This window comes from Molothrus ater, chromosome 2 (assembly GCF_012460135.2).
Source record: "Molothrus ater isolate BHLD 08-10-18 breed brown headed cowbird chromosome 2, BPBGC_Mater_1.1, whole genome shotgun sequence".
Lineage (NCBI taxonomy): Eukaryota > Metazoa > Chordata > Aves > Passeriformes > Icteridae > Molothrus > Molothrus ater.
The window spans coordinates 91,278,098-91,304,177 of record NC_050479.2 but is presented as its reverse complement, the minus strand read 5'-3'; the positions used below and the strand labels follow the sequence as shown (position 1 = coordinate 91,304,177).

General features: G+C 43.6%; 1 protein-coding gene across 2 annotated transcripts in view; it reads right to left on the bottom strand.

Moving 5' to 3' along the window:
• Positions 1-913: 913 nt before the first annotated feature.
• GSK3B (glycogen synthase kinase 3 beta) overlaps positions 914-26,080 on the bottom strand; it is a 149,065-nt gene continuing 123,898 nt past the window's right edge. The window contains exons 9-12 of one of the 2 annotated variants that reach the window (XM_036406321.1): positions 22,010-22,048; positions 19,464-19,650; positions 13,728-13,826; positions 914-6,721 (exon numbers count right to left, since the gene is read on the bottom strand). In XM_036406321.1, coding sequence (XP_036262214.1) covers positions 6,654-6,721; positions 13,728-13,826; positions 19,464-19,650; positions 22,010-22,048 — 393 coding nt within the window. In that variant the 3' untranslated portion in view covers positions 914-6,653. The remainder of the gene's footprint in view (positions 6,722-13,727; positions 13,827-19,463; positions 19,651-22,009; positions 22,049-26,080) is intronic. The other variant, XM_036406404.1, reaches the window with a different exon arrangement.

Genomic DNA, 26,080 nt, shown 5'->3' with positions numbered 1-26,080 from the left:
AGGAACCACTGTCTGCTTTTGGTACTACAGCTTAAGGAGGGTGTTCAAAACAACTGTAGAGGAGGTAAAATTGGAAACATCACAAAGATATGAAGGAGTTGAAGATTCCCTTCCAGTCAGCCTAGCAAGAAGTTATGAGGTGCTTGAGTTCGTTCATTTGGCTCTGACATTCAGAAGTGAGACCCAAGACTGCAGCTGAGACTTCCCATGCAAAGACAATGCAAAAGAGAGCCCACAACTTGCATTCCAGGTGAGGGAAAGTCAGAAGAGGCAGGAGGTCCCAGTGCATGCCCAGCCAGAGAAGTGCCCAAGGATGACTGACCACCACCCCAAATCACCAGAGATTGTGATGAGCTCCCACCAGAGGCAAGCTTTAAATAGATAAACTCACCCAGAGAGGCGCTGTAATTTCGGCAGCAATGTGTTTGCAGGTGCAAGTGGCCACCATCAGACTGGCTGAGGAGAGCAGTCCTGGTCTCAGCACAAGGTGGATGCATCCAGAATCCTGGTGACCTTGTGGGACAGAGTAAGTGAAGGACCCTCTACTCACTGTGTTGCTTCTGGAGCAGCCAGGCTGGGGGTGGCTGCCTGGCCCTGTCACCCCAGTGCCCCAGAGCCTGCACAACCCAAACCCCGATCCCGCTCAGGGAGCCAGGGAGTGCCGGCACCGGCTCCGAGGGGCACAGCTCCAGCATCCAGGGGGGCCCTGAGCAGCTCCCACACATTTGGCAATCAGAAGACCAAGGGGATCCTGACTCAGCACTTGTGGTATGGACCCAGCAAGGGCCCATTCCCACCCTGCTCCTGCTTGTCCTGGAGGGCCTCTGGAGTAGAGGCTCCGGCCCGGAGCCCAGCAGAAGTTTCATGGGAACACCCGCGGCTCGTGGCACACAAACAAAGCAAGAGGACTCTCTTTGCAATATAAATTTGTTTTTATTGAAGCAGCAGTCACATGACCTCGCATCTAGCCTTTAGGATAGCGACAGAATGGATTCGGCCAGGTCAGCCAGCCCAAAAAAGGATTTTTATTTTTTTTTTCTTTTTTCTTTTTGCGCTAATAGACATGTCATGTTTAATACATACATTATCCAGTACCGGAAACCCAACTCAGAGATAGCTATGTGCTGATTTGCTGGAGGAACGGTCCACTGGACGTGGTCTCGACAAACTTTACAGATCACCACCAAATAACATTACTAATGGGATCCAATGATTTAAAAAAAACAACCCAAACAACCATGAGTGCAGGATTCAAAGCCAGCAGTTTACACAGGTTCTTAAGTTTGTATCTGTAGGTGGACGGTAAAGGAAGATTGGTTGGTTTCAATTTGAAATATTTATGTCCCAGGGTTCCTCTCTCCATCAAATCAAACGGTATCATAGACAAGCTGGCATCTCTTTTAAAATAGCATGGAAGAACACAGCTCATTTAAGAAAACATGCTCATTTCTTGAGGTTTTTCTTTATTATTACAAAGATTCACGTCCACCTATTCTCGCAGAGTGGAAAGAGGCATGAGGGCGAGGAACAAGGGTCAGAGAAGGGAGAGAGGAGGAGAGAAGAACAGGGCAATTTTTTGAAATAAAGACCACACACTTGGTATTTTTTAAATTTCATTTCCAGGCTAACCTACTTTTTATTTAATGCAAATTACAGTACCAGTTAACTATTTCCGAACCGAGTCACACAGAACAAAACGTATTTACAAGGGGAATGGGGTGGGGGAAATAATAAAACATTAAGCATACTTTCCACAAAAAAAGTTTATATTTAAAATGAAAAAAAAAATCAGTCACAGAGGCATTCAAGTAGTAATAATGTTATACAGGTTTTGCTTTTCCTTTAAATCAAGACAGATTTGCACAAGTGTATGCAATAGTTTGTATACAACCCACAGTCCTTAATATATATATATTTAGATTTCTGTTTTTAAGATGGAAGTGGTCACGCTAATTGGTGTGTACAGGCCCAAGTGATCCATCAGCAACACATTAATGAACGCAAATTTTACAGGCAAGCAAATTATATATATATAAATATATTTTATATATATATATTAAAAATAAATTGAGAAAGACCAACACAAGGAAGCTACTTTTCTCGAGCTAACCCCTTAGGTACTGTTTTCCTTTCCTGTCGTTTTGCCATTATTGCAGTGTTGCAAAACGAAGCCAACTACGACCAGAACCGGCCGAGAGCCCTGTGGAAATCAGCTGCCACCCCAGGGGTACCCGCTGGCAGTCTCCGGAAGGCAGAGCCCGGACCGAATACCCTACTGTGCTTTTCCTCATCGGCTTTTCCTTTTGCTCTGCGGTGGCTGAGGTTCCTAGTACAGGAGTACGAGTCTGACAGGCTGCTTGACTTCTGCTTTTCCAAGTACTGAAAACTGGGGGGGAATTTTAGGTTGCAAGTCGCAGGCACCTGCCATTATTTTAGGTAAAGCTTGGCTTCGAAATAAGGGGACAGAGTGTTCAGGGGTCTTCTACCAGTCAATTTTCTTTTTTCAGGTAATTTTTTTATTTTTCCCTAGCAAGGTAGGTAAGTTTAATAGTAAAGAACACCAGTGTCTTGATGGAGCGTCCATCAGGGGAGACAGACTGCGATCCAGCCCGGCTCAGGGACCCACTACGGCAGGGCTGACGTAAAGGACACATCAAGACCACACTGGGTTAAAAAAGAAGCCCGAAAGAGAGTAAAAGAAGAGAGGGACAGCTCTGAGCAGACTGTCGCCAACAGCTTGGCATCACTGACCTTCGTGTCACCAGAAAGAAAGTGCAGCCTCTGCTTCACTGGAATGAACACGAGATGGTTCGAAATAAAACAGCAACCTTTGGTTTGGTAAAGAGTTACGTGTTTTCCCATTCAAGACAATCTTATGTGGAATACTAACAAGGTAGTAAAACACAAGCAAACTAGTTTTAGAAACAAGGCCTTCGTGCTGGGCACAAGAAATTAAGAGTCATGTTAAACTTATCTCAAGAAAACAAAAGTGACTTGAGGGAAGGATGTGGGGGAAAAACAGGGATAAGAAAGGGAACAGAAAATCCTCCCGGCAGAAAAAACCACCGCAGCAGTCTCCTACAGCGATGCCCAAATGCCAAATGGTTCCGAGCGCAGCAGCCCTTCAGGATGTGGGGACTTCCCTCCCTGGGGGCCCTTTCCGCTTGCCACTGCCCCCAGCACAGCCGCAGGGAGGGTGGGAAGGCTGAGCCTCCTGGAAGCTGCTGCTGCTGCCCAGGTGCTCCTGGGCGCAGGGCTGAAGGGAGAGACAAGCAAAATCTAAATGGGCTGCTAGGAAAAGGGTCCGAATGAAACCAGCTGCTGCTAGCGGGAGGAGGAGGGCAGGGTGGGCACCTTGGAGACTCCCAGAACAAAGCCATGGCTCCAATGAAGTGAATGACAATGGAGACTGTTTCTTTTCGTTCTGCTACCGATCAGGGTATCACCGAAACCTTACAGCACTCAAAGAGTTAGAAAGCGGGGTGGGGAGGGGGGAGCAAAGATGTGGGTTTGGGGTGGGAGACATTGTTAATAAAGAAGGAGGAGAAAAAAATAAAAGGGAAATAAAATTCAAAAAATCATGGAAGCGAAGGCACTCCAAACTATATAGATACACTATACATCGCTAGAGTTATTGTTACAATAATACAGGCCGGTACCTACTGTACAGAGTTAAAACTATATGGCTTTAAAAAGCTCGTCTACATTTTGTCTGATTATTAAACAGAATCACTGCCCTGAACGGTAACTTTTTGCTCATTAATAACAGTTCCTGGGTCCACATATTTACATACAAAACAATAAAACTCAAAATTCAAAAACAACCAAAATAATAATGTACAAGCTTGAATTTGGTGAGGAGCTTTGTTTTTTGTTGTTATTTTTCTGTGTTTTTTTTTTCTTTTTTTTTTTTCTTATTTACAAAAAAAGGTTGTTCAAAGACCTGGATCTAACTTGTATAAAAGAGTGTGTGATCCTGCTATGATCCTTGAAAACAGAAATAAAACCAGAGGGGCACCCCTGACCCTCCCCCCAGCCTAACACACACACGAGACACACACAGACGCCGGCACAGCCACAAAACCAGAGAGAAACGCTCTGACTCCCCTCCGCCAGTCTTTAACAAAAAAAAATGAAAAAGAAAAGCCACATGTCCTGGCACAAGCAGCATTTTTCTTTGATATATTTTTATTACTTTTTTTTTTTAAAGACTCTGTAATTTACTGCCTCCAAATAACAGTGCCTGTGGCCAATGCTTCAGCAGTCTTGTCTATACAGCAGATCCATACCCTGCCACTGTCCTACTTTTTGAGTCTCCTGCATGAATTTGGATCACTGGGTCAACCAAGCCCCTTCACTTACCTTTCAGGACACTGACTAGCCGAGCGCACGCGTTAAGACGCTCTTCAGCCCTTTCTATTAAGTTGCAGGTAGGGATTTGGAAAGCTTTGTTTCTCAACGTGGGTGTGCTTTCCTTTGCAGCCAGCCAGAATGCAAAAAAGCTTTAAAACCTTTTTTTTGTGTGTGTGCCCAACAGCAAATCGCCGAGGGGTATAACTTGAGGGTTTATCGGTTTCACCGTAGGTGGTCACTCACCTCTTCAATCAGCTCCTGCATCCCCAAACCCACCGCGTGCCAGGCAGGAGGGAGAGGGCAGAGCTTTTAACAGTTTCGGGGCTGCTAAGAGACAGTTTCCAAAAAATCCCACGTCAACAGCATAAAAGGTACAAGAAGAAACACACCGAGCTCGTGACCAAGCCCCTGCCGCCCCTGCGGCGGCCGAGCTTCCAAAGCCGCTACTGCCGATTCCCCCCGGGCCACACGAGGTTCCGCGTGTTCCCGAAAAGCAACTGCTTGCCTTAGAGATCCGCAGCTCGAGGGACGGCTCGGTAAGCACCAAAGGCGACTACAGTTTCTCTGAAGAAGGATAAGGCTGGAGCGGACACCCACCGCAAGCCTAGCACAAGATCAGGTCTCCCAAAGTCTCGATTCCGCGCCGGGGCTGCGTCCGGCCGCTCACCTGACCCTTTCGCAAGGAATATTGCTTTGACTTCAGGAAGAGAGACGTGGATGCTCGCACCGCACGCCGTCGCAGGGAGGAAACCTGGACCCTGAACTGATGGACTAGAACAAGCATTCACCTCACGCTTCAGTCAGACTGATTCGAGATCGTCGACAAAATAAAAAAAGCAGTATTGTATCTATGTATACATGTATATATTTATATAATATATATACACACACACTCATATAGAGCCAGCTTTCCTACAAGTCAGCAGGTACAAATTACCGTCAAGAGCATTCGGATGTGTATTTTAATATTCTACCAAAGTAAAAACATAATGGCGACGTGGCAACACGCATCAATAAATAGAGATCAAAAAAAAGAAAGAAAAAGCAAGAGGTTAAAAAAGATGAAAATTAAATACAGATTCTACCTGTGGATTTAAAATCAGAACTATCGGAGAATGTGGCATCCTGCAAGCTAAAACTGCAGTTAAAAAAAAAAATGTATTACAAAATAAACCAGTAGCCTGTTACAGTTCACATTATAAACCCTGGTGTCCTTTTCCTGTATGCACCTTAGGAAAGGGAAGCCTGTTCAAATCAAGAGCCAAAGAGGGGTGGGGAGAGAAAAAACCCAACCAAACACACTTTCACAGTGGCCACTTCCCAAAAAGTCCCTTAATATCCATCCACCAGCTGGGCCCCTGCCCCTGCCAAGGATTTTGTTCGTCCGCTCTTCTCTGCTGAAGCTGGGAGCCAGCCCAAGACACGGAAAGCAGGAGCTCCGGCTGGGCAGAGGGGATGCCTCGGCAGAGCCGACCGCTGCCCTTGGTGCATGTGTGTGTATTATATTATATATCACTCACTCGGGCAAGACTTTCCCACATGAAGCTGCAGATTTCCTCATCACTAGCACTGATTTTTAAAATGAAAGGCTTCCGCTAGCGGTTCAAGCCTTAGACACATGGCAAACCCTCCCCCCCACCCCATGGCAACCTATTTTCCTACCACGTCGCCCGCCCCCCGTGCCGAGCCAGGGCAGTTCTTCAGATAACCTGGGATATGGATTTGCTGACAAGAAACGCTGAGCTCTGTTGAATGACCCCTGCTAAGCTCCCGACCAAATTCAAGCTGTGCACTACATCAAAGTCCGAAACTCCACTTAAAAAGAAAATAAAAAAAGAGGGTAAAAAAAAAGAACTTCAGCAGAGAATGAGGTTTGGGATTTGTTTGTTTTGTTTTTTTCCTTCTTTCTGTTGTGGGAGGGGGATATGAGGCAAGAGTCCTGGTTCTGAAGTACACAACAGCAAACTTCCAACATGAAGAGATTGTCGAGGGGAGACATTGGTGTGTTGTATTGCTCCGCTTTCCCTCCTCCCCCCACCTAGTCCCCTGCCCCGGACACCCTGCAGAGTGAGAATACAATGAAACTGGTTTGTATTTATAGATATTTTACAAGGTTAAATAAGAACAACAATAATAATAATAAAAAATTGAACACTAAAATGAACAGGTTGGTTGGTTTGTTGTTTTGTTGGATTTTTTTTTTCCTCTTTTTAATTTTCTTTCCAAATGTGACCAGTGTTGCTGAGCAAGACTCAAATTACTGGTGATTTCTCCTGTGCAGCTGGCTGCTTGGTACTGGTTCAGGTGGAGTTGGAGGCTGATGCTGTAGCTACACTATTGGTCTGAACTCGTTCTCCTGCGTTAACATCTGCAAACAACAGACGAGAAGGGGAGAGAAAGAAAAAACAACCAGCATTACCTCCAAAACAGAGACACATTGGAAACAACAGCTATGACATTCTGCACAAGGGGAAACCCACAGCTCCCACCAAGGTGGTGTTTGGTTAGGATGACTGCCCTGACTTCAGAACATGCAGATGGAACAATGCAATCTGGGAAAAGATGGAAGATGGTCTTTAAGCAGGGCAAAAGCAACTTGGAGTGCTGAGGGCTGCAGGCTGGGCTCCAGCCAGTTCTGCAGTTTGTAACACCAGCTGTGCAGTGCAAAGTCGCTTGTGTGACATCCCATAACTGCAGGACAAGGCACACTGGCATTGCCAAAGCCAACACCAGTGTCTGTGGTCACTATGAGGTTTCACACTGGTGAATGTGAAAGTTTCACACTGTTAGTTAGTCCTTCTTATAATAAGTCTGCCTGTTAGCTGTGTGAATGAGCACAGACAAGGAATGTGCCAAGCCTGCTCTCCTGGCAGAAACAGCTGGTGTGCCAATGTGCAATTCATGCACTTGTTGCCTGAGAAAGTCTTTCAAGTCTGCTGCTGTTGCTCAACCCAAGTTGGATCTGCCACCCTCTGAAATGCTGAAGCAGATTAACATCAAGGCCTGAAGCCAGTAATGAGGTTTATGCAAGCACATGATATGTTAGAGGATTGGATCTCTGCAGTAAATGCCTCCAACACCTTCTCAAGGAGGGACAGTGCTTCACAGAGAGACAGGTCACAGGATCAAGGGCATGTGTCAAAGCGCATTTCAAGAAAATGCAGGGTTTGCAAAGAAATACCAAGAAGAAATTAATTGTAACTGTGTTTCCATAGGCTGCATGCATCAGGTATTTCCTCTAAAAAATATATTCTTAGTATTAGAAGAATAGGTAGGGGGAAAAAATGCACCATTTCATTTGGAACCATTCTATATAGTATCTAATTAGCCAAGTCAGAAAGACTGTAAGATACTTATCTATAGGTGGGTAAACACCTAAACGTGTAAAATACAGGATGGGTAAGAGGTATTAAATGAGGTTTTCTCCAAAAGACTGTCATGCATTTCACCCAGCACTTGATTTACTAAGATTAACTGCAAAGCTATTGATACTGCAACAGGAAAGAACATCAGAAAGACTTATTATCTTGGTACAGAAGAGGGCAGACTGGGAAAACCATGTATTTGAAAAGACACAAGGAAAAGGTTTCTAAAAAGAAAGAACAGATTGGGTGACCTCAGCCTGAAGGGCTGCGTGTCTAGCAGGAATACCAGACATGGCAAAACACACCAGTGGGTGCTGGGTGTGCAGTAACATTTCTCCATCACAGATGAGCTGGGCAATGCTCTGCAGTCACCTGTGAGCAAAACCCCCTCCTCTTCAGCCACACTTACATGACCACAGCCACGAACAAAGGCAAGGAACTGAAGCATGGACCGCTTTGGGTTGGAAGGGACCTTAAAGAACATCCAGTTCCAACTTCCCAGCCAAGGCCAGGGACACCTCCCACTAGAGCAGGTTTCCCAAAGTCCTATCCATCCTGGCCTTGAACAGTTCCAGGGGCAGCCATAGCTTTTCTGAGCAACCTGTGCGAGTGCCTCACCAGCCTCACAGTAAAAAATTTCTTCCTAATCTAAACCTACCCTGTGTTTCAGTGTGAACCCATTTCCCCATGTCCTAACACTTCATGCCCTTGTAAAAAGACCTTTTCTGCCTCTCTTGTAGGCCCCCTTTAGGTCCTGGAAGTTTGCTATATGGTTTTCCCAGAGCCTTCTCTTCTCTGGGCTGAATAGTCACAACTCTCTCAAGAGAGAGGTGCTCCAGGCCCTGATGATCTCATCACCTTCCTCTGGACTTACTGCAGCAGGTTCCCATCCTTATGCTGGTGGCCAGAGAGCCAGGCACAGCCCTTCAGGTGGGTGTCACAGACCAGAGTTGAGGGGCAGAATCACCTCTCCTGACCTGCTGCCCAAGCTGCTTTTGATGCAGCCCAAGACACATCTGGCTTTCTGGGCTAGAAGTGCATGTTGTCAACTCATGTCCCACCTCTCATCAACCAACACCTCCAAATCCTCCTCCTCACAGCTGCTCTCAATCCACTCCTTGCCTGGCCTGTGTTTGTGCCTGGGGTGTCCTGACCCAGGGGCAGGTCTTGGTCCTGTTGAACTCTGGGAGTTTCACACAGGCTCCCCCCCCCCAAGCCTCCCAAGGTCCCTCTGGATGGCATCCCTTCCCTACAGTCTGCCAACATGCCGGCTAGAAATGGGCAACACTTGCTGAGTCACAAATTAAGTAACATTGACAACAGCGACAAAAATAGGAAATCAAACAATCAGCAGCATCCAGAAACACAACTGACAAGTGGGAAGAGAGGGTGATGCCTATTTGAAAAGGAAATGCTGCAAGGAATGTGTGGGAAGAAAGACAAATCGTCCTGAGGGCAGAGGATGCCAGATGACTGCCCTGGGAGTTTCTGATTCCCTTTCATCTCACCCCAAATTGATTGCATCCCTTCCTTTACAAAGGAATGACCACCATGACAAAAAAAAAAAACCTCATGCAATTAAAGCACCAAGGCAGCATCCTGACAGTACCACTGTTACGTGGGAAGCTGGTCTTGCAGGAGAGAGACGCCCTCCTACATGGAGAACTTCCCTGAAGGAGCAATTCCCAAATCCCACATGCATGCAGACCAAAAATGACCACAGAAAACAGAAGTGACCCAGCTAGCCAGATAATAGTTTCTACACTTTAAACTCTCACTATGCCTGTTCTAGATCAATTTTCAAGTATGGATAAACTGCAGGTAATGCAACATCTGCTGGCAGTGCCTGATGCAAGCAGTCCAGCTGGAGTCTGGACTGTTGGCAAGGATTTCTCTGTATGTCTACAAAAAGTGCTCGTATTTCATTTGCTGAAATGAAACATGTCTTTTGATCTCAATTTCCTAAAGACAGTAGAGGCTGAAATTGTTATCATTACATTGCTACTACATAGAGATAAAAAAAAAAGAGGAGAGGATGGAGCTATTTCATGTAACATATGCTCCTTTTCTGTCATCACTATAACAGGGGAGTTCCTGAGAAATATATATGCCACATGTTAAAATAAATCAGGTGATGCAGGCCAAGAACATTTTCTTGGGGCTTCTTACAACAATATATACATATATACAGAAGTCCCCCCAGGCTGAGACGGAGTGCAGAGCGAGCTCAAGGCTGCCCTGGCTCCTAGCCTGCAAGAAAATGCAGTATTTTAACATTTCAGCTCATTTGTTGACTCTGCTTCAACAGGCCATGAGGAACAAAGGGGCACTTACTCCAGCATCGCTTTGCTGAAGCACCAGAAAAAGAGCACAAATGGAGTATGAGATTCTCTGGACATTCATTTCTCATCATGAAAAATCTGTATTTGGGCCTAAGAGAAGGAAATCTAGGCCCTCAGCAATGCTGACAGAGGACAGCAAAGCCCTGCTGGGGAGCACAGCTAGGAGCTAGCATACAGCTTTGTGCCACAGGACAGACGAGTGCCCAGCTCAAGGTCAGGGCAGCCTCTTTGTCCTGGACCACTGCCTGACCCCTCTGCCTGTGCAGGCAAAGAAGTGTCATTAAGTGCTAGCTGCTTCCAAAAGTTCTTTCAAACAGAGGGCAAAAACTTCTCTCATCATTATAGAGAACTTCTTCCAATTCAGCTTTTCCCTCTAAGGAGGGCCTCAGCTTTCTTGAGGGTACGTGACACTCCTTAAAAACCTCCTGAAAGGGAAAGACAGAGCTACAGTTCAGAGAGCGACAGAGACGCCAGCTGAGACTGAGAAAGCCCATTAGCACTGCTGACAGCATTAGCTGGGTGCATTTGTGATGCTGACAGGCTGTGCTGCTCATCTGCCAAGATACAGGAACAAAGCCACCACCAGCCTGGGAATCCTCACAGGACAACTGGGGAGACAAGTGGAAGGAGGAGGACAGCCTGGCTTTTATATTGTGCCTGCCTATGGATGTAGAAGTCCAGACTCTGAGCAAACCTGGTAAAATGTGCAAGTTTTACTTCTCTTGTCATGGATTCATCCCTGTTCTGAGCTTGTAGAACTCTGAGAGAACTGCTTGCCCATCTTCTCCTGGTTAAGGAATTCAAGTTTTTCAAAATTCCTTCAATGTGAATACCACAAATGCACTAAATCTTATTTCATGGAGCACTGTGGTGTTTTTCAACTATGAGACACTGGCAGGTAACACCAGCTCTAATCTGTTTTGTTGCTGAAAGTTCAGTCACACCATTGCATTTGGGATTACATGGGATCAACACAGCAGGATGCCCAAGACGATGACCCCAGAATCCCTGCTGGCACAACGTCCCTGCAGATGGCAATTATGCTCTTCCCATCTTAATGCTGACTAACAGAGAGGTAGCTACTACTGCTAGCTGATCCAGAAGAAAAAGAGAGTCACACAAGCAGATATGCATTGCATTCAGCTTGCTCTGCAGGCTCCCCTCTCAGATGCTGTGGCTGCACAGTTATGAGAGCATCCTCTTCCTCTTCTAGCCATCCCTGGGAATACAACTGCACTGGCATTTTTCATCAATGGCCAGCATAATTCACAGAAAGCTAGCACATCATTTCAAGCAGGGGCCAATAAATCTCATCTTTTTTTTCCCTGCACTTTGCTTTAGACATGCCACTATCTCAGAGTGCTTCTCATAAATGTTTAGGAGAATTTACAAATGCCAGAGCAGCAAGGCTACACACTCCCACTGCAAAGCCAGGTTCCACTACTAGAGCAAGTACAGCTTGGCCTCAAGAGAAGAGGAAATTGACAACAAATGTGGCTGTTTAACAGTGCTTGCCAGAGAGAGGCACACGTTATGCACTAGTAATGCGAATTACAGATATATTTGCTCTTCCCTTTATTGCTTTGAGAGCTACATTTTGCTGCATCATCGTCACTCAGAAAAGCTGTTTCTGAACCTGTACTGCTTACTCACACAAACATTTTGCAGAGAAGTCTCCTGGCCTATCGGGATGCCCTGGGTTAGTTGGGAGACTTGTTCCCACACTGCTTTAGCAGTTACTGAGGAACTTAATATTTACTGCTCTGGGAGGTGCAGGGGATAGAGAGAAAGAAGGGACTCCTTGTATGAAAATCTCTTTGTAAGCATGGCATCAGCATGCAAAGCAAAACAGATTAAAAGAACCTCAACAGGACCTAATGCTAAACATCATAACTCTGATGACATTCCCACCACCTGCTGTGAGAAATAACCAACTGTTGAAAGCCAGAGCTGTGCAATACTAAACTTAATTTCACAATTTCTTTCCAATCAGCAAGGATATTATTTTTGGTTTTGAACCACAAATAGGAGGACATATCCCACCTCAGTGCAGTGCTTGCAAACAGAAGCTTTAAAAACGTTGACATCAATAATATGGGAGGGGTTGGGTTTTTTTCGCTTTGTGGTTTTTTTTTAGTACTTCCCATTTAGGACTTGGACTAATGCATTTTCTCCCTATACAAGCCCTTGAAAAGGGCTGAGTGGAAGCTGAACGAAAACAGATTTCTTAACCCCATTAATTCCTCAAGAGTTGGGTCTTGGTGGAAAGAACTCCTTAAAAGGCATGAAAGGGATATTAGGTGAAACAATATTTTTCAGAAAGGCTTAAAATAATTTTCCACGTTTGTATTTTATACTTTTAAATCACTTTTACTACTTTATCTGTTTTCTCACTTCTTGTTGAGCAACAGATGCACATAAGAGGCAAACAGAGAACATGACTATTTGCAAAATACTGCCAAGTGTATGAAACAAACAGTAAATTTGAAAATAGCAGTTTTGCTTTCTCCTAAATTCAGAGTACATAAATGATACAAGTTGTGCCTTTAATCCACCGCTACTGCAATTTCAGAGAGAAATCTCATCTTTCAAACCTGGCTGCATCTGTCCCAGAGTATGAAAATTCTCTCTGTACAGCACTGGCTGGACCAAGTGCATCTAATATCAGGTAACTGTCCAGCACACCAACCAGCAAATGCTTTCCCGCACATTTCAAGAGCAGCTTTTGAAGCAGGCCTTCTCCTCATCAGCTATCCTCCGCTAAGGAAGTGTCCTGCACTGCAAAAGGGCTGACAGCCCTTGTGGGCTGGGGCTGATGTGCAGGCAGGACATGTGGAAGCACACCTGTTTTGCAGCCTGCCTTTGGTTGCCCAAGCCCCGAGAAAGCCTCTGGTGTGCTGAATCAGGGCTGACTCAGAGGAAGAATGCCATGTACTGAATCACCTCTGCCACATCCTGCAGCACCTGGGAGTTTCTTTGGGAGTCTCCCAACTGGTATTACCAGGTGTTAAAACTTTCACTGGAAACAGAATACAACATGGAGTGGCTAAAGGCCAACAGTGAGCTTTTAAAAGATTTCTGACAGAAACCAGAGAGAGCAGGAGGCAAACAAAAAATTCACTCCGTGCTGGCCAAAACCCAAAAATATCTGCCTTGTGCCTGAAGATGACACAAGCAAACTCAGTAGGAAGCAACTGCAACTACAAAGATGAGGGAGTGAGCACGCTGACTGAACTCCCTAACTAGACTTTTAGATGCCAATGCCCTCAGGGAAAAATCCTCTTCATCCACACTACACGGAGGCCACATGCTCTGAGCTAGCTGCTTCTTTTCTTTCTAGGCATCACAACTCATTCACCAACTCAGGGTTAATTTCAGGATGGCTCAGAGCACAGAAATTAGGTGCAAACCGATTGTGAGAAGGACCAACAAATTAAGCAATCAAATGCAAGTTTGAGTGGCTTGGGTTGAGATTTGGGCTGGTGACCACAGCTAGCACACAAATGACCACCTACCAAGACCAAGGTTCAGGTGATACTAAACCAATCTCTTCCTCCCAGTTCACTTTGTGGGCTGAGGTGGCTCGTGGGCCATGGCAGAGGGAAGGTGCCTGGGCAGCGGGAGGTAGGATGAGGAGGGAGGGAGGCAGGCAGTTGCACTTTCTCACCTGAGGCCGCTGTAGCATTTGTAGGGGTTGAAGCAGCTGCTTGGTTCCGGGCATGAGCAGGGATGAGGACCGAAGCCAGAGATGGGTTACTTGACAGTTCTGGAGGGGAGGTGGAACAAACAGTTAGCTCATCATCCACAAAGTGCTCCACATGCAGGATCAGCTCCTAGGGTTTCCCCCTGTAACGGCACCTCAGGTCAAACATGTGCCCTTACAGCCCAAGGTCACGTTACATTTTCTTCTTTGCCAACCAGCAAGAGGAAACCACAGCGATATTTAGCAAGGCAGTCTCCAGAGCAAGACTGCCAAAACTACAGATAGGGGTGCAAAGGAGTAATTTCCTAGAGAAAGACAGTGGCTTGGGAGTGAGCAAAGAACCAGCCAAGCCTGTACCTTGTCAATGGCCTGATAATGCTGTTTCCTTCTGAGCACTGGAGAAGGATCCCCTTCTTCACAAGCCCACCTGCAATCAGTCCCAGGGAGAAGGCTGATAACAGTGGTGCTGCTTTGGGCACTGGTTCAGCAAGCAAGCAGCTGCAACAGTTGCTCCAAGAGCTTCAGGGATTAGTTCTTTGGCTCACTCAAGCATCATTTTTTCTCAAGGACCCAGGAACCCAAGACCAATCTCTCACAGCAGTCTCCTTGAGCGAGGCCAAGAAGAGGTAACGTATCCTTTAAAAGGACAGGGAAAGGCAAAGGGAATTGGTCAGCTGGGCAATTTAAATGGACAACAAAATGATGCAATCATTCTGTCCGAAGACATTAACCAGGGAAAAAATAGTCATGTCTTTTAGGCTCCAAATCTAATATAGCTTCAGTGTGTATCAGAATGAGAAATAGGCATCTTACAGCCACGACTGTGGGAGGATTAAGGGCAACACATTGCCAACAAATGACAATCTTCTGGCACCCTTTCAAGAGAATCTAGTGCCTCACAGAAGGTGGGACTGAGCCGAGACAAGACAGGTCCTGTTTGTTTCAGAAACAGGAGTGACTGGCTGTCTCCTGAGAAAGCAACATCCGGTAAAAAGGATGTGAACAGTCACCTCACGGAAGGAGACTGATGACTTTTGGAGCTCCAGGAGGTCATCTGGAGGAGAGCTGAGAACAGGAGAACAGACAGCTTTTTACGCAAGACCTCCAGATAGCACAGGCTGTACAGAAGCCCGGCCAAATCGTGGCATAGGTTCAGTAAGGCGCTTTTGGAAAGTCTCAAATTATTTGGGCTCATTTTTAAGAGGCTATTGCTATTTTTTAATGCTAGCTTTAAACTCGGGGCCTACAGAGAGCAGCATTCCACTTGATGATTTTTTTTTTCTCTGCTGTTACATTAAGTTTCATTACTGCTGGGAGGGCAAGAGGCAGAAGACTCCCCTGATTACAAGCTTCTTATTACTACACATTTTAAGATGGTATTTCAGCTCTTATGAATGCAAGCAGGTTGCTACACTACCTGCAACCTATCTACTCTATCTCTGCATTCAGGTCTAAGCAGAGCTAGCCAGTCCTTTTAGAAAGCCTCAGTACTCACAGCACTTGTACAAATACAAAATCCTTAATTCATGCAGAAGTAATTCAGAATTCATATATTCATAATGTTATGAAGAATTTGTGAATCTCCATTTTAAATGGAAAAATAAACTGAAGAAACATGAATTCTTAGATGTCAAAGTGGAACACCAGTTATAAACCTATACTTCAATACTACCGTGGGTATTAGCTGCTTTGTGCGAGAAAATGTTGCTCTCTTAGTATTTTTTTCCAAATCTGCTATTACTGGGAACCTACTCTTTACACTGCTGTATTGAAAATTTCTATCACCTCTGCATTATTTTCTGCTCATCACTCAAAACAATATGGGGCTGTGATCCAAACAAAAGCAGAACTAAAACAAGGAAGCCCCATGACACTTGCTACCTTCTGGTGCTACACAGTGCCTCGAGGTGCAGCTACAGACTGTCAGTGCTGCTGTAGCCCAAGAACCAGGTGATCAGACAGAACACCACCCTTGCAAGGGCACTTTGACCCCCTTCTCATTCCTCCTTCATCTTATGTTGTCAGAACACCTCCTTTTGTATTATGGCAATAATAATCGCTTTTTGTTGTGTTTAATGCAAGTGCAACCATTTCTCTGAAGCTACCTTAAGGAGCTTTCATGAAGAGTAGAAGACTGATCCTGTTCCCTTCTCAAACCTCACATTATCTTTCTTGATATGAAGTTTCTTCAATTCAGCATACTCTGAATGTCTTGAACTTAAGAGGAGCAGGCCAATTCAGAGGAGATATAAACAAAGTGGACTCTTTTGGTTGAAGTTTAATAGCAGCTTTGCTTGAGAACTTGTTTGAATTTTTGCTATAATGTATTTTTGCACCTATTCCATCTCTAAGGATGAAACACGGCAATACTGAGGAGAAAGCTTGACCTGTGATTATCTGCAGTCCACAAAATACTGAGAATCGTTATCCTTAGTGATTTCCTCCACAGTATTTGGGCAGGGTGTTCAACTGTAGCCTGGTTATGGAAACCAAATGTGCAACTCAAGGCTGGGTTAATTACAACCAGTACAGCTGCAAGAAGCTATTGTGGTCAAGGCAGTCCAGACAGAAGTTTCCAATATCATGATGTGAACAAAGCAGCTATCGCAATTCATTTATGAGACCCAACTCCCATCCACATCACCTGGGAGAACATCTCTGGCTTTCTGCTGATCAAATCATACCATTTGCAGTCACTTAAGATCTCCAAGAAGGAGCAGGAATGAAAATGTCCAGTTTTACTAGAAGACCAGATCACTTTCATTCCCCAAACACAAGAAAATGCCTGGTATTGGGAAACAGCACAGTGTTCTATTTCAGAATTATTTTACTTGATATATCAACACTCCAAGAATTTCCTAGAAAAATTATTCTTCTACCATGTTTTTTTTTTGGTCATAACAACAACTTTCCATTATATATACACATAAACACATACATATATATCTCTCTAAATAAAAAAAAAATAAATAAGGGTCACAGGGCTAGGGTGCTTAAAAATATAAACAAACAAAAATCCCAAAGCACTCCCCCTACAATAAAAAAGTAATTTATCTTTGAGAAGCATGATAACCAATGCTGAATCACTGAAATAATTTTACAGTCTTCAGTGGCCAACATGGAGTGACATTAACTTTTGTGATGTAGCACAATTGCTGATATGTTACAAGTAGTTTAGGAAATGGCAGTCATTTCACAGACTATTTGAAAATGTGGCTTCTAAAGGAAAAAATGCTTTTTATCTTGCAGATCTAAAAGCCTAACTGAATTGCAGCTCTGTGGCTGGTAGAGACACTTCCTTAGCCAAAATAACTTTTTCAGAACCCAATTAGCATATAATGCTAATTTAAACAAATTAGGAGAAACTTACAGGCAAGACATTACAAATGACAATGGTCTCTTCAACAGACCTAATCTCTAAGATAAACACCCACATGCCCCACAACCACAGCTGGCTGCCAAAGACCATGATCTTGATCTTCCATGTACCCTCACTGCTCTTTTTCTAGACTATCTGAGTAGCATCAGTGCTCAGGTCAGCAGATTTGGTATGATGTTTAATTTCTTTTTGAAAATCAGTCCAATGCCTTAATGGTCAGATTTATCTTGTCATTTCTAACAGTTTTGCCTTCAAGCCCTCTGCAGTCACCTCCTACTTCATGGGTTTCAGGCAACTGGATACAGCCAAATCAAACACTTCTAGAACTTAATATTGCCTGTTGAAAACAAATGCTATTTAAAACAAAATTGTCTTTCATTACTTTTTAAATTACCACAGATGACTTAACGTGACTCATTATCCATGTAACAATCTGTTTCCCAGTTGGGATTTCTGCTCTAGAGCAGCCAAGTTGATGGAACCTTGCACAGTAAAGACCAGAGAACAAGGACTGAACAGTAGTAACAGAAGGAGCAAAAGCTTCTTGTATATCTTGAGTTCATAGTCAGGACTGCTGTACATTTATTAACTACAAAGTTCTTCCGATCACTGTGCAAAGCCATGTACTGAAGTATTCAATAATAACTCTGATTTGGGTTTTTTTTGAGTTTGACTGGTTACCTGTAACAGAGCTTGTTTGGAAATGCATTAATGATCAGCCTGTGTCCTGCCTTTCCCTTACAGATGGTAAAACCAGCACCCGTAGATGACAGAAATTTGCTTTTTTTATCTTAAGGAAATTGCTCCATAGGAACTGTTTTCTCTTACCATTCCCAGGAATTGCTTTGTGAGGGAGGGCACATGAGCTCCTTAGGATGGCAAAAGAGGAGCTTTAAACTTGCTTGAGCATTAGGGTAGCTTATCCAGCAGCTTCTACACTATCTGAGGGGAACCAGGGACACACTCCCAACACAGATATCTATTTTTCCCCTAAGAAAAACCATTTTGAATTGACTCATTATAAAGCTTTCCAACTCTTTTTAAAAACCTTGTTTTTGTGTAGTAGGTAAGTTCAATCTTAATGTCATCATGAAACAATTAATCAATACTTTCAAAAAGAACAGGGGTAAAGCTGTATTTAAGAAAGTGAGATTGAAAGTATTTTAGCTGCTGAAGATGGCCTTAGAAGGGCAAAACAAAAGGTAATCCATGACTACAAGGTAGCACTTGTAACATAACTACTAAATTTCTAACAACAGATGTAGAAATCAGTACAGAGGACAGTGACCTGGAAGCACAAGCTATTTACTTGATCACTTTAATGTGTTTATGCTTCATAAATGCCTTTTTTTTTTAATAAAAAGGCTCCACAAGTGGAAGGAGAGAGTTGTTTCACATTTTGGCAGAAGGGCATGGCATGCCCTAAAGAGTTTGAAAAATGATATTGATGTTAAATGGGCCAAAAGGTGTTTTTTAAACTTTCAACAGAAAATGCATACAGAACTATTCTTGCTCAAAGGGTGAGAGTTGGCAGCTAATCACTTAAAAAAAACAACAGAAAAAGTGCTCCAAAATTAATTACAAGCATATTTGTATGCCATACTTCTCACATGTTCTGTCTTGGCAGGCAAAACTATTCTGGGGGGTATCAGTTTTACATTTCTGACTTCTGTAGAAAACAATAGATGAATGGTTTTAAAATCCGATACCAGCCTGGCTTCAAATAAGAAAGTTAGTTGTACATTTATTTTTACAGTTTCTAAATGACTGAGTCAGTGTCAGTGTAATGCCAGATGAACTGTACAGCATGTAAAATCTGGACAGTAAAGCATCTGTATTTATCTTGCATCCAGAATTAAAATGGGCAGCAACCTCCCTGCCAAACCTAATATGCATTACTACTTGGCTATGGTGTTTCAGGTATGAAGAAGCAGGTCCATCTCCAAATGATATTCTAACCTGCATGCTCCACTGACTGGATATTTCACACAAAGCCATCAGCCCAGCTGCAGAGTCTGAGCTATTCATATTCATACTCTGCAGACACATGCTATAAGCACGTAATCCTTCCTGATGCAATCCAGTAACGACCACCCTCAGGACCTCAGCAAAACTGAATTGGAAGAATCAAGACTCTGAAAATTCTGTAACTTCAAAACCCTTTCCTCCTCTTTGAAAAGTACAGCTGGTTATCCAATTACTTAATAAACTTAGTACCAGTCAGAGATTTTTACTTCCAAGGGAGTAACATCTGCACTACTACCAACATTTCTCCCACCACTTCCCCCTACAGAAGGGATCCTTCAAGGCTCTCAGGCTACCTTGAGTGGTGAAATTGAAGAGTGCAGGTTTATCTCGCCCGTTGGGTAGCTTGACGTTTGGGTCCCGTAGTTCATCGAAGAACGAGTGCGCGCAGGCCTCCAGGGGAGTCAGGCGGGCCGTGGGGGTGTACTCCAGCAGGCGGCTGCACAGCGCAATCGCTTCGGGGGGAGTGCGGGGCCGGAAGACCTGCAGGGACAACGAGAAAACAAGCAAGGAGAAACACGTTGTCTGGCTGGGTCTCGTCTCTTTGTTGACCAGAAGCAAGTCAGAGCAATTAAACCTCTCATTGCCCAGCAAGCTGGAACAAACTTGCGGTTTGTGCTAATCAAAGTCCTGCAGTAAGTGTGGGAAAATCCATTCCTGGGGTTGAGAAAGGGTTAATTGCAACGCCTTGCACTAGAGTGAAGGTGCAATGCCAGCAAGAGACTTCATGAGAGCGCACTCAGAAAAACAACTTTGAGAATGAAGGGGAAACTCATTCAAAAAATCATGACAAACACACACAGGTGCTACCAGCCATGCATATGGGGTGGAGTGAAGGTGGGGAAGAAGGTTCAAAATGAGCAGGATTCACTGAATGTAAAATTATAATACAGCCCCGCTACGGTTTTGGGTTGGGGTTTTTCTGGCTAGCGAAGGAAGTCTTTCTAACATGGACTTTTGCAGGCAGGCAGGTCAGACTGTTGCTATGGAGGCTGCTGTTCAGCTTTGGAGAACAACAAGGAAAGCACGGGTGGGGTGCAGGAAATGTCTAGCTCCAATTTGCAAGTTACTCCTTCTGTGACCTTATTCTGGCAAACTCCTCCCCGTAAGTTTATAGGGATAATTCCTGCACATTTGGTATTTATAAGGACATCTGAAAACTGTGTCAAGAAAACTAACTATTTTAGTCTAACAGATTTTCACTTTGAGTGAAAATCACTTTGAGTGATTACAATAAGCAGTTCTACACTGCTGCTTTGTTTTCAGCCTCTAAGAATGGTTCTACCCACTGCTAACCACACTCTCTTATACTCCTTTCTCAATCCATTATAAGCAAAATAGGAGTTAATCACGTACATGACCTGGATGGCCTCCTCAAGCACTTGTCTCTTGCTATGTTGCAGGTAAAATGCAGTCTAAGGTAAAGGGAGTAGGGTGGGCACAAGTGTTAAGATCTGATGCTAGCATTTTTTGGTAAAAATTGAGATAATGCAAAATGCCTTTGCACCAGTGCAGTGCGAACTCAAGCCACACAGCACCAAGGAGAGAAAGAAAGAAAAAAAAAAAAAATCAGTGAGTGACATGCTAGTTAATCACAGATGAAAAACTTGCACAGGCACTTCTTTAGGAGGTTTTAAACCAGGCATATATGCTCTCTTGAATGAGAATCAAACACAAAAGCCAAGTTCTGCAGGGGCTGAAATTTCCTGCCCCTGGTAGCCAGCTGGGCCAGCAGCACTGGGTTTGCTGCAGTGTGTCCTGTGCTAACAGTGGCAAGGAATCCTGACTAGCAAAGTCAGGGAGCCATGTACAGGAAGACCTGACTTTATTCCTAGTACCAGGTTATTGCAAAACAAACTGCAAAAGTTTTCACATGAGGCCTATGATAACAAAAAGAAAGGCTTTAGCTTAACACTGCTGGCAGAGAGCCTGTACTGACCACTGTGCTACTGAAAAGGCAGCAGAAGCTGCTTTGTGCCCGCAGCCTGCAGAGCTTGTGACCACAGCACACAGAGGATGCAATTATTACTCCCAAGTCACAGCCTGACCAGAACAAAATCCAAGACTGTCTCCAGTTAAAAAAAAAAAAAAAAAAAAAAAAAGCTTCTGGCTTCCCCCCACCTCCACACGGTAAGTAGCACAAATGTGTATGTCTTGAGGTAAACCCACAGAAGTGAAGTTGTTCTGTATTTAACGAGAGGTAAAATTACTGAGGTCTCCCTCATGCACCTTCACAGTAATATTTTAACAAGTTTGATTTATCACAGCTTGAAACTTTAGTACTTCACTCTTAACTGTGTTTTTCTCCTCAGTACAGCTCACATATAAGCCACTATAGAGATTTTAAAAAGAAAACAATTTTATTTCCTTAAGGCAAAGATGACAAGCCCTCATATTGAGAGAATTAGTAGGCAGACAGTCACAAATCTGACATATGTAAAAGGAGTACTTGCTTGTCCACCCAAACTCTTCATTTTCAAGTCCTTGAAACCCTAACATGTTTCCTAAACCCAACTACTCAGCCTGCTTTTGGATCTGGAATTAATCATTTGGGGTAGGCAGTTCCCAAAGTCTGCCCTAACTGCTTCAAACCAGGAAGGGGGGGAAAAATATACATTAGGAGGGCTCACATAGCCTTCCTCTGCAACAAGTGGTGACTAACATGAAGCAAGTTACGGGTGTGTGCCCATCTCATCTCATCTCATCTCTATCAGCTTGTGTTACATTTGCCTGGCTGCTGCCTCAATGATGTAGCTTAAACTCAATTATTCCACTTCTAGCATTTGTCTCCTTTTTTTTCAAGGCTAGGCCTAGTAATTTGAAAAAATATTTAAGTACATACCCGTACTCCTGAGGTGAAATGTCCTGTTCCTGACGAGTCCTAAAGATGATAATGCAGTGAAATAATCCAAACAGGGGGAGTCAATCCAAAAGAGAATAGTCCAGCAAGGAAAAATATAGCCAATATTATAAGAAATCCATGGTGTGGGGGACATAGTAAATGTTTATACAATTAGAAACTTTAAACATCAGTCTCCATAGCAGCAAGTCCAACTTCACCACAGTGTATGCCAAAAAATCGATTGTGCAATGGTGAGGCATAGTATAGAAACATTTCTATATGAAATTTATGTTCCAATGCCAGTGCATTTACTAAAAAAATAAAAAAAATTGAAATCAAAACTCTAACTTGAACTAAAAGGGTAATTGAAATTGCCATAATAAGGAATTTTCAGTCCTCGGTCCTGGATATAAATGTCCACAGAACCAAGTGGCCAGATTAGTATGTCTCCAAAGATGCATCCCACTTGTAAATCTGTCCCAGACACACAATGTAAACTTTTGGACGGTTTTGGGTTTTTCTCAAAAAACCCCAAATCCCTAGCAATTTGTAATTTGTGCTGAAGACGAGGTAAAAATCTGAGATCTATACTTTAAATTTGGATCTTTTTAATTTGTGTGCACTACGAGTACCTCAGGCCGCCGCGGATTATTCTCCATTTTGGATTGACTTCCCCCTCCACTGGATTTTGTTTGCTGGCATTATCTCTTTAGGATTCTTCAGGAACTGGACGTACCACCTCAGGAGTGCGGGTATGGACTAAATTTCTCTCTACTGTGGGTTTATTCCCCCTCATACCCGTCGCACCCGTTACTTAAGAAATTTTTTTCTCCTCAATTTTGTCCCCTCCCGCCTCCCTTTTGAATAACACCCTAAGAAATAAAAGCAAAGCCCTCTATGGTCTTTTAGCTCTTCCCATTCAGCAAAGTTCCCCTGGGAAAGCTGCCCAATTCACCCACCGAGAACTACACGAGCAGCTGCCGCCCACGGCAATGGCTACGCCAGCACTTCCCTGCCACGGGGCACCGACGCCAAGGCAATGCTGGGCTGATGCTCCGTGGTGGGAAGGGGCGGGAGGATGGACAGACAGTGGGGCTTGTGAGCCGTGAAGCCCCTTGCACGTACTGTCTCAGCAGGAGTTTAAAGTCTCTGTAGTTCTCAGTGAGGGAATCAATTTAGTAAATAATCCGCGGATTATTTTTAGTCTGCGGACTAAAATTTAGTGCACGGACTAAAATCCGGCCCATCGGAGCAAAGTCTGTCTCGGTCTAAAATACATTTGGGTGAAAGCAAAAGAAAAAAAAAAAAAAGAAAAGAAAAAAAAAAAGGAAAGAAAAAAGAGAAAGGAAAAAAAAAGGAATAAAAGCTAAGTGCACAAAGTGTTTGGGTAGACTAACATTTAGTATGCAGACTAAATACGGCCGGGCAAAAGGCACAGCAAGTCCACAAACAAAATCAAAACCAAAAATAAAACACTGACAGGAACTTTTAAAGCAATCAAATACTACCCCACCGGCGCAGCAATTCATTTTTCTAAAATGAAACAAGACCTTGTGTAAGGCTATTTGTCCACAGGAGGGACCGAAGGCTCAAGTTTTCATTTTAAAAAATGAACCTGTTTTGGAGATAAACAAATGCAAAAAAAAGGCTTTACATACAATATTCTTCAAGAAAAATTTGCACTTGAATAACTCAAAACCTCTTGTTTCTGCAAAGCAAATGAATTTCAGGCTGAGACCCAGGTTGCTGTTTTTTCTTTGGGGTTTTTTTGGATGAGTTACAAAAATCTCTGGATGATCATGTCAAATGGAAATGCTGGCTCATCCAAAGCCACAGCTTTTGGTGCTTTTGTTGGTTTTTCCCTCCCCGCTTCAGATGCCAATAAATCTATACTTCACCAAAAAGCTGAGGGACCAGTGTGAGTTGTTTCTTTGTTCAGGCATGCTGGTGATGCTCCAATACCGACAGACCATAAGAGTGAGCCAGCAAGGCCTGACACACTCCTCTCTCCTTCTTAAGTTGAACTGCTATCAATGCAAATTTTTTTATGTTACTCCCCCCTTAATTTTCTGGAACTACCACCTTCTTCAACATTTCAGGCTTAAGTGTCCCTAGTTCATTACACAGCCCTCATCCCCAAGAGACTTCAATTCAGATGAAGGCTTTGTGCACTAGCAGAGCAGTCATATTTTATCTTACTAACTGGAAATAGTTCCTATCAGTGCAGTGGAGTTTACGCCCCTTCTGAATTTTATTTTTCAGCACATATGGAAAGATGAAACAAAAAGGATGGAAAGCACAGAATTCTCCTATTTCACTTCACTCACATCAGCATTCCACTCTCAAATAAAACCACATGGGGCAAGAGCTAAGTATTGTTTTAACAGAATGGTTGCTCTGACTTTCAATTCATTGACATTCCTCAAACAAACTTCCCATGCACAACACGAGCTCCATCGTCTTGGTGTAATTAAGCCTCAAAGCCAAAGCTTCACAATGTGACACCAAGGTGCTCTTCTAGCCAGCGTGTATTAAAAGACATGATTTCATGCCATCAACCACCGTGTGTCTTGCATGCAGATTGTGAATACTGCCTGCATGCTGTGCTACCTAAGAGAGCAGAGGCTTAGGAAAATGACATCTGTTGCTAACACATCAAGTTTGTGACACCATGGTTAAAAATTTCCTCACCAGCTTCAGACTCACACGCTTTGCCAAGAACCACCCACACCACCGATTCAAGGCTGACAGTCTGTGCACATCCTTTCAGCTTGTAAGCACATTTTTTATCGCACACGAACATTAGGTAAGAGAGAAAGCTCCTCCCTTCAACCAAAAGCTTGTACTGTTTACAAGCCAAGTCATCAATGTAGAACACAACCCTCAAATCAACTTTTAAAAAATGCTATCATACAATACAATTACTATGAAGCAGCATTTTGATCACCCAAGTTTAACACAATAAGGCTCATGAGAAACACAACACATTCACAAACAAAAGAAGAGGGAAGAGACACACGCAAGACAGCAATGTATGCACTGAGCTCTACCTGGCACAAAAAAACCCCAAAAAAACGCCAAGGCAGCACCTGAAGCTCTTGGGATTAGTCTTGTTCCAAATGCCTGAGAATTTCAGCATGGGATTTCTGATATATGCCATTTGGCTATTTTGAGGTGTGTAAAACTCACGTGATAAAAAACAGAGGTTAGAAGATGTCCACAAAAGAGGCACTGGTGTTGGGAGATATTTTAAAAATATATATAAGCCCCCCAACTTCTTTCTCCAATTAAATCCCTCTATTTTTTTTAAAGCACCTCAGAAATAGTAAATGCCTGATTAGTCAAGAATTCCTGTCTGATAGCACTTAGGCAGGGGAAAATGAAGTAAAGACAGAAGGGTTACGTGGCTTACAAATGAGCCAACACAGAACTGGGAACAGGACCAGGAACCTGTCTTCAAAGCTACTTCTTGTTGAGACCACACACTTTTTACTGGGCTCCTTCCATTGAGGACCCTGTGGAGACAGAACGAGCTCGCATTTATTACCCAGTGCATGTGCTCTGCTTCTATCGAGCTCCAAAGGAAAGCAACAAAGCGAAGAGGAACAAAACAGCTCTCCTTCTCTTGAAAGAGAATCCCCAAAAATGTTCCTCAGTGCTCTCAACCTTGCTGGGACAGCTGCTATGAATAGCCTAGACAGATGTGTTGCAGTGGCATGGCTAAACAGCTGGTAGATTGCAAAAGACATGTTAAACTTAGCATTTGCTTTCCATAGTCACTGATGGAAATCCTTTCTTAATGTAGCATTAGTGCTCACTCATTTACTGTTAAGCAGTACTTTCTTTACTGCATACGAATTGAGCAGAGACAGGGCAATTTACCACCCAGCAAACCTGGCTTCTTTTCTCAGCCATGTAAAATAGGAGATTTGCACTGTCAAAAATCATTGCTGGTGCAAAAGGAGCTGGCAAATAAGAACTTGCCAGAAAAACTTTTTTTTTCTTTTAAGTTAGTCTCTAGAAAAGCTGCTTTCACTCTTTGCTTGTAAGTCATCACACATCAAGCAAAAA